Here is a 10205-nt window from a genome sequence, read left to right as displayed (position 1 = left end):
CATCATCACCTTAATTATCATCATCATCATCATCACCTTAATTATCATCATCATCATCATCACCTTAATTATCACCATCATCATCATCACCTTAATTATCATCATCATCATCACCTTAATTATCATCATCATCATCACCTTAATTATCATCATCATCATCATCACCTTAATTATCATCATCATCATCACCTTAATTATCATCATCATCATCACCTTAATTATCATCATCATTATCATTACTACGACTACTACGTCAGCCACCGACTATGGAGATGATGATGAATGTGATGAAGATGATGGTGATGATAATGATCGGGACGTCCGGGAATAGAGCGCTAGAAAATTCGCTCAATCAGACAAGTGTGATCTTTGTGATTATTGAGCTTTTTTTCCATAATTAGTGTACAAGGAAAATATATGGATTGATTGATTGGTTGGTTGGTTGGTTGGAAAACTATATGGATTGATTGATTGGTTGGTTGGAAAACTATATGGATTGATTGATTGGTTGGTTGGTTGGAAAACTATATGGATTGATTGATTGGATGGTTGGTTGGTGGATCGATTGGTCTGAAAAATTCTATAATGAATGAATAAAAAATAGATAGATGGATGGATGGATGAATGGCTGAATGAATGAATGGATAAATGAATAGATGAAAGACTGAGAGTGATTGAATGAAATGGACAAATGAATGAACTAACATAATAATTACCATCCACTACACGCTCATCAACCAACACCAGTCTTCAAAGTGGTCATGAATAGGTTCTCGACACTCTTCATAAATGGCAAAGAACAGTTCATAGCCCCCCCACCACCCCTACCCCCTCCCCCACCCTCACCCTCATCCCCACCGCTATCATCATCACCGGAAACGAGTCTGTTGACCGTGGTTGTGCAGTCCTTGGTGGCGGTGAAAGTACTAGCTGTCCAGGTAAGGAGAGTCGAGGCGTTTTCACATGGATTACTGGTGGACAGCGTTGTCGGAAATGACGTCACGACTGACCAGAGATGGAGATGTACCGATAGTTATCCGGGTGTCGGTTGGACCAAGGTTCGGAGTCGGATTTTGTCGGTTTTTGTCGTGTTTTTTTTTTGTTGTTGTCAGTTTGATCTGGTTTTCTTGGGTGTGTAAAGAAAGTATATGCAGACAGTTATTGTTGTTGAGATTATTTTTACCTTTGTTGTTTATTTTTTATTTTAATGATAACAAATGTTTGCACACACACACACATACACACATGCGAACACAATTTTACTCATGTACATACACACACACACTCACAATTATACTCACACACACATACACAATTTCACTCACACTCGCATACACACACAATTTTTCACATACACACATGAACAAATGAATGAATGAACGAACAAACGAATGAATGAATTAAAGTGCGAATGATGTGTATGTATGTGTATGTATGTATATGTATGTGTGTGTGTTTACTCACACACACATACACACACTATTTTTCACATATACACACACAATTTTACTCACACACACACAATTTTAATCACACACACATACACACATTTACACATACACACACATACATACACACACACAATTTTAATCACACATACACACATTTACACACACACACATACATACAAACATACACACACACATACAATTTTAATCACACATACACACACATACACGCACACACACACAGTGGAATTTCAAAGACTCCGACATTCCGCACGCATTGCTCTACGAGAGGAACTCGGAGCCCAATAACAGGAATGGCGACTATCCGACTCAGATCGTCGGGATATCGCCGAATGTTCACTGGATCGGTACTCGGAACCGGAATGCTGGGCAGATGTTCTGCCGGTTGAAATGTTAGTCGGTTAGCTGGTTTATTGAACGAACCGATGAACGAGCAAACGAACGAACGGACGGATGGATGGACGGATGGATGGATGGATGGATGGATGGATGGATGGTTGGATGGATGGATGGATGGATGAATGATGAATGAATGAACGAACAAACGAGCGAATGAATGAATGAGTGAATGAATGAATGAATGAATGAATGAATGAGTGATAAATTTCAGTAAAGAAAGCTGAAAGCACATCGCTGGCAAAAGCCTGGTTCATTCGTTCCATGATAGTCATGATGATCATCATTTTGGTCTTCGTCATAATCTTAATCTTCGTCATGTGCCTCAAGAATTTGTGTTAGTGATGATGGTGACGATGATGGTGGTGATGATGGTGACGATGATGGTGGTGATGATGGTGACGATGATGGTGGTGATGATGGTGACGATGATGGTGGTGATGATGGTGGTGATGATGGTGACGATGATGGTGGTGATGATGGTGGTGATGATGGTGATGATGATGACGATAATGGTGGTTATGATGGTGATGATGAGGTTATGATGGTTGATGATGATTATTATTGTGATGAAGAAGGAGAAAAAGATGAGAATCTTTACTATTACAGTGTTACAGCAATCATTACCATCATCATCATCAACAACATCATCATCATTATCATCTAGTAAAAGCTGATGATGATGATGATGATGACGACGACGATGATGATGGCCGTTCGACGAGTCAGAGAGTGATGAAGAAGAAACGAACTATAACATTTGGTCAGGGTTTATAACTCCCATCTATCATCTGCAATGTGTGTGTGTGTACGTGTGTGTGTGTGTGTTCGTATGCGTGTGTGTGTTCGTATGCGTGTGCGTTCGTATGCGTGTGTGAGTTCGTATGCGTGTGTGTGTTCGTGTGTGTGTGTGTGTGTGTGTGTGTGTGTGTGTGTGTGTGTGTGTGTGTGTGGTGTGTATCTTCTTTCTGTGCTATCAAAAGCTCTGATAGAGAAGAATGGATTTAAGCGCGTTTTAGATGGTTATAATTAATTATAATTATGAATTATAATTATTTTATTATAAATAATTATATTTCCATAATTAGTCAGTCATATTTAAATTGTAGGTCCATTCGTTCGCGTTGGTCAAACCAGAGGTGAATTATAAGTGAATTATAATGAATTGGTTCATGAATTAAAACTATCAAATGAATGAATGATGAACGAACAAACGAACGAACAAACAAACAAATGAACGAACGAACGAACGGACGAACGACGAACTAACGAACGAACGAATCATAATATGCTAATGTGTAATAATTTTTTTTTCAAAGAGAAAGAGAAGTTAGTTATGACCGGCATATTAAAAGGTTGGCGATTTTTATTACTTTATTATCATCATAATTAATTAGTAATTATAATTATCTTAATTATTATTGTTGTTGTGGTTGTTGTTGTTGTGGTTGTTGTTGATTTTTCGTTGTTAATGTTCTCATTAATGTTGTTGTTGTTGGTTTGATAGAACCTAAACAACAAAATAACCACGCGGTAGATGACCAACAACAACAACGACAACAACAGCAACAACAACATTACCAGCAACAACAACTCTACTTACAACAACAACAACTTGAACTGCAACAATTGGGGCTACAACATCAAATGCAACAGCATCTTCGGCAACATCAACAACAACAGCAACAACAACACTTAATTCAACAAACATCGCAAGAATCAATAAGCCAGCAGCCCCCAGATTCTAATCCGCATCAACCAAATCAGCAGCTGCAGCAACAACCCCAAAACGCAGCAGCGACTGCAGTAGCGACAACAACATCAAAACGAAACGACGATGACACTAACGAAAAAGAGGTCCTCAAACAACTCAACATGATGGCCAAGAAGATTGAAGAGTTAGAATTAATAAAGAAACTCAAAAGACAAAAACAACAACAGCAACAACTTCAACAACAACAACAACAACAACAACATCAACAAAACACAGCAGTCGACAAAAAACTTTCAAAAGATTCTTCAAAAGTCCTCAGCTCCGAAGACGAGAGGAAAACTTTAAAAAGAGAGATTGACGGTATGATGGAGAGGAGTAACGATTTTGTGCTCGGCTCCAAAAAACCAAATGACCTCAAAACCAAACCCCCAAGAGATGGTGATGTTGGTGGTGAGAGTAGAACCCAGAAGGGTGAAAAACAACAGCCGCAAGCACGCAAAAGCGAAGAATTAAAAATGAAACCAGACGACAAGCAGCCTGAAAAGAAGCAGCGACAAAAGCAGCCACAACAGCTTCCAAAACCAAAAGAGCGGAAACAATCAAAACAGCACACAAAAACAACAACAACAACGTCAGCAACACCAGCAAAGACAAAAGATCGCGATGATGACGTCAACAAAACTAACAAAGAACTAGTGACAGAGCTAGATAGAAAAAGTAAAACTTTTCATTGAAACTTACGGAATTTGGAATTTTATTGGAATTACGTCATAGAATTTTATATTTATGTAGCGTCTAATTTTATTAAGATCTCCCGAACCTCAGTCGAGCGTCGACTTTCCAGGCAATTCTAGCAGCAAATTTTACTTGCTTTATTTTCGATTTACCGCTACCGAACAACCATTGGAGTGATATTTGTCTTTGTGTGCCAGCTACGCTTTCAGAATTTCAATTTAAGGATCGATATATTTGCTAATTTTTTCACACACCTTTTGCTTTATGACATTCAGTTAATTAGATACAGATACACAAATCTATCAGATATATCTGTCAGATACATACATCTATCAGATACACAAATCTATCAGATACATCTATCAGATACACACATCTATCAATACATCTATCAGATACACACACCTATCAGATACATCTATCAGATATATCTATCAGATACACACACCTATCAGATACATCTATCAGATACACACATCTATCATTAAAAGTATTTTCGTTGTTGGACTTTTACATTGCAGTACAGTCACAAGATGAGAAGATTGGCATAAGTAATTTTATTCTTTTTGATTTTATTATTATTATTATCTGTATGTATGTATCATAAATTATTATTAATAATTTATTCTATTCTTATTGTTTTAATTATCATTATTAATTTATTCTTAATTATTTCTAAGGAGTCTCAAAAACATCACACACATACACACACACACACACACACACATATATATATATATATATAATATATATATACACAAGCACGGACGCGCACACACACACACACACACACACACACACATGTGAATCTATGTATCACACACACATTGCATGTGGGAGAAGCAGACGAGGATCTGCAGTCGAATTCGGTTCCACTGTGACGACTGGACACCAAGCGCTTTACACCATTACGCCACCAATTAAAATAATTAATTGAACAATTAATAAATTAATCGTGGAACTATTATTTTTGTCTTTTAAATGAGAAATGAATTTAATTAATTAGTTTAATTTTATGTTGTTTTTTTTTTAAAGTTTTACAAGTACTTGATAAAATTCCATCGAATACGATCATTCCGAAGAAAAAAGGTATGAAATGAATGAATGAATGAATGATTGAATGAACGAATGAATGAATTAAGTAATAAATGAACGAATGCATTAATTAATCAATGCCAGAATGAATGCGTGAATGAATTGTGATATTAATGAACTGATGAATGATTTAATGAATTAATGGATGAGTGGGTGAACGAAAAATTAAATATATGAATGAATGAATAAACGAACGAACGAATGAATAGAGGCTAGAAGGAATGAAATGGATGTACGATCAATCAAACCAATCATTTTCAATTGATTATTTTAAAATATATTTATTTTTTTTTTAAAAAAGCCAACTCTATATTTTATCATTCTCCAGACGGTGAGTTTCTCCAGAAAACAACAGAATATAAAATATTTCCAAGAAGTAAAAGCTATCATTCACTAAAAATTAACCAAAAATTACTAGTTATAATTAACACTAATTAGCCCTACTAATTAACACTATTACAGATTAACATTAATTAACTCTAATTAATAATTAACATTAATTACTAATTAACACTAACTGCTAATTAACAGTGATTACAAATTAACACTAATTGTTAATTAATATTAACAACCAATTAAAACTAATTACTAATAGTTATTAATACTAGCTGACACTAATTAATATTAATTAATAATTATTGTTAAAGGTACTTTGTGATATCTGGCTAATAATTGATAAAGATTAATAGTATTATTGTTATTATTAATAATGTTGTTATTATTATTCTAGCTCAGTCTATGAGCCAATGAAAATTAATTATACTGAACTCCATTCATTTTCAACTCAGTAGCTAATAAAATTTCGACTACTCATTAACATATTAGTCAATTAATATTCATAATCATCTCAACTCCGTCCACATTCAGCTCGAGGATCAATAAACGATCGGAACGTCTTGACAGAGGTTCCTCAACATCTGCAGGACAGACAGAAAGATAAATTATTACAACTGGAGGAGTACAAGCGCCGCGAACGATTGAGATGGAGGGAAAAAATGATGAAAGAGAAGAAATTGAGAGATAGAGAGAAATTGAAGAGGAAAATGAGAGATGAGGGTGAGTTGAGAGAGAGGGAATTAAAGAATTTGATTGGGACGCCCCCTGTTTTGGTGGTCCAATCACCCGTCGGCACCCCGCAACCAGTTGCCACACCCGCCCCTCTTTACCAGGAACAACAACAGCAACATCTTGCAACAACTCAGCAACTGCAACCGCAACAAGTGATACCGCAACAGCAACAAATATTGCAACAACCACAACTTCAAATATTTCAACAACCACAGCAGATCCAACAACTCATGCAGCAACAACAGCCGCAACAACAACTACAACAAACACTACAACCACAAATTTTTCAGATTGCGCCAACACAACAACCACTACTACAGCAACCATTATTACAGCCACAATTCGTGCGGCAACAGCCACAACAAAATTTTCCTCAGCTAACCATCCTGCCACAACAGCAACTGCAGCAACAACCTCTGCCACTGCAGCAATCACAACAGCTACAACTACAACATTCGCCGATATTAGGAAACATCCTCTCCTTGCAGCAACAGCAGCAGCAGCAGCAACAACAACAACAACCACAAACTTCAAAAAACATGAGATACATCATCTCCCCTCAACCAATTTACATAAAACCCCACAGGAACCTACTCCCCGGCAGACCCACCACAAGGGGGGGCATGGGGTCGTCCAACATCACGGTGGGCAGCGAGTTCAACAGCTCGACATCAACCTCCCAAAACAACAACCTGATAAACGACCAATATGTCGACTTTAGCATTCCAGTTGCGACCAATAGAAAGCACCTATCGAACGAAGACAAGTATAAAAAGATGAAGATGGAATCCAGTGGGATGAAGTATGGCGACTATGACTTTTTTGACGGCCGAATAGGAGGACCTTTATCGACATCCCCTCCCAGGTCGCCAAGACCACAACCCCTACCGCGGCATCGCCCTCATCACCCCCAACAGCCTCGCTACTTACAGAAACCGCCATATTCGCCGACGACAACAGTAACGTCCCAACAGCAGCTTCGCCATCCATTTCCGCCGGCAGACGACTCGAAGCCAACTTCGGCGCAGGAAAAATTAGCAAGCGCCAAACAAATGCTGGCGGAGATCCACAAAAAGATTGATCAGAGGAAAAAACAAACCGCGAAGAAAAAGATGACCGTAACCTTTCCAGGCAACAAATCAAAAACTGGCCAGAAGAGGAAGAATGCTCTGAAGAGAAATAGTGAGTAGAATAATAATACACTAATCTTCACTGCTGTTTTGCCAGTAGTATAGTAGTAGCAGTAGTCGTTGTGGTAGTAGTCGTCGTGGTAGTAGCAGCAGTCGTTATAGTGGTAGCGTTTCTTGTAGTGGTAGTCATTATTCTTATAATAAATTATTAAATAAATTTTATCGTTGAAATTAGCGCATTTGTTTTAATTTAATAAATTATTCAAATTAATTAAATGGAACTGATTTTTATTTAGAATTTTTTTTATAAGAATATATAAATTCCGGCGTTAAGATGGCGAAATGGTTAAAATGCCTGGCTCCACTGATGCAGTGACCAGATTCGACTGCAAACAGACCCCCGTCATATCACATGCGATGCGTGTCGTCGCTGCTGGCACCTCTGACACGCTTTCCAAAAAATAATAATAATGATATAACTAATATTAGTATAATTAACAACATTAATAATTAAATATTATGAAATTATTTTTCCAGAAGATTCCAGGAGCGTAGCACTAAGCACAACATCAAGCGAAGTTTACATATGAAATATGCAGACACATACTTATTAATAAATTATTATATAAAATATCAGGGTCAGATTTAAGAGGGCATAGAGGACGGGGCCACAAAATTTAAAGGGGGCTGGCAGGGTGGGACCCCTACTTCGGATCTCCATAAAAAAAAGTGACCACTACAAGAACATAACGCTTTAAAAATTTGCGTAATTTTAGATAAATGAAATGTCACCAAATATTTTTAATGCAAGTTATTGAGTCTATTGGCAGAATAAAACTTCTATAGAATTTTCTACTTTAACCAACTAATTTGGCACCTTCTCACTGATCAGTGACCTCGTAAGTTTGACCCTGAATGATATTATCATGACAATAATTAAGACGACTATAATAAAAATTATAATCCGTTATAATTATAATCATTATTCCTAATAAGAATAACAATAAAATGAATTAATTATAAGAGTTTTATTTATTTCCAAAGAAGGCTTAACTTGAAAAATGTCACGAGGAATTAACATTCATTGAATGGATAAAAATGAATAATTGTCGTGAAAATGGAAAATTTCACCTGAAATTTGCACTGGGGATTGGTTCTTGGTAGTAGCTAACTTTGTCCGAATCTGACGACGGACCACCGAAAAAAAATTTCCATCTCTCTAATCCGAATCTGTCCTCAACAAAACTTCTATTCCGCAAAACGTCATTTCGACCCTGGCTTACTGTTTCCGAAATATGACACTCCAGTCTCAAATACCAACCTCACATGAGTTTAAACTTACTTTTGGAGTCTTTAAATTTTTTAAATTTTCAATTAAATTTGAATATATTCAAATTTGTGTAATATATGTGTAATATAAAATTTCATTTAAAATATGTTCCCCCCTTAAATTTTAACTCTAATATAGAAACTAACCCTAACCCTCCAAAACTTTCAACCAGCCCCCAACTTCAACCATTCCCTGTTACCTCAATCTCGTGTAACGTTTGAGTGATTTATATAGCACTACATTGCATTACACATATTTTTTGTTTCCAAAAAGAATTCTCCGATAAACTGCAGTAGAAATAATGATACAAATAGTGAAACCGAATATTTCAAATACGTATTCCATCAATATGCATCAGTAAAACAATTTAAATAACAGTTATAGTAACAAATAATAAAAGTAATAATAATAATAATAAACTATAATAACGATTGTATCGTTTTGAAAAAATAAAAAATGAAGCCAAACAGACAGACAAAGAAAGAGAGCAAGAAAGCCATTCAGCACTTTCTTAAATAAAGGCTATCTCCAGAAATGATTGAAAAATAGCCAATCTCTTTGAAGGGATCATCAATTGGGATTTCCAATTCTCTACCAGGCGCTATAAATAGATCCAAACTCCCAGCACCTGCGCTATTTTTATCTCCTGAGACACTATTTTTATCTTCGAGAGTGCTTTCCTTATCCCGGTTTTCCCCGCTATTTTTAGCAAATAAGGGACTGGAGTATGACAGTTTGAAAGAATCCGGATCGGGTGAGACGATTCCTAATTTCCGGATTTCCTCTTTGAAAATTCTCTTCACTAGCATCATCATCAGCCTCCCGGCTGTCATCGAGGGTGGCAACTTTTTTTCAACTATCTTCGCCACTTTTTCTCCTGTTGCAGTGCCGTCTAGTTTGATTAGTGTAGTAATTTGGCAATCAATAGAATCAATCAATATATCTATCTATCTATCTATCTATCTATCTATCTATCTATCTATCTATCTATCTATCTATCTATCAATCAAAAAACAAAGAATCACACACACGGACCACCAACAATCCAACCACCATTACCTTTATTTTCATCATCATTGGCAACGAGGGCGATAAAGACGTGTAGCAACTCAGACTTAATATCGTTCGTCTTCACCTCCAGCATACCCTTATCCGGCTTTCCAAATTTTTCTATCAGTTCAATGTAGCGTGGGTGATCCGTCAGAAATTCGGCGTCTGGGGTCCTATCACCTTTTTCCAACGAAAGTTAAACACAAACTCAATACAAA

General features: G+C 36.6%; 1 protein-coding gene across 1 annotated transcript in view; it reads right to left on the bottom strand.

Annotated features, from left to right (window-relative positions):
- Positions 1 to 9178: 9178 nt before the first annotated feature.
- The window catches only part of HELRODRAFT_193366 (hypothetical protein), a 5287-nt gene continuing 4260 nt past the window's right edge, over positions 9179 to 10205 (bottom strand). Inside the window, exons 7-8 of the mRNA XM_009026656.1 lie at positions 9997 to 10167; positions 9179 to 9829 (exon numbers count right to left, since the gene is read on the bottom strand). Coding sequence (XP_009024904.1) covers positions 9438 to 9829; positions 9997 to 10167 — 563 coding nt within the window. The 3' untranslated portion in view covers positions 9179 to 9437. The remainder of the gene's footprint in view (positions 9830 to 9996; positions 10168 to 10205) is intronic.

The sequence above is a fragment of the Helobdella robusta genome, assembly GCF_000326865.2.
Source record: "Helobdella robusta unplaced genomic scaffold HELROscaffold_48, whole genome shotgun sequence".
NCBI classification, from domain to species: Eukaryota; Metazoa; Annelida; class Clitellata; order Rhynchobdellida; family Glossiphoniidae; genus Helobdella; species Helobdella robusta.
Note: the sequence above shows the minus strand (reverse complement) of the source record. Positions and strands in the feature narration are given on the sequence as shown.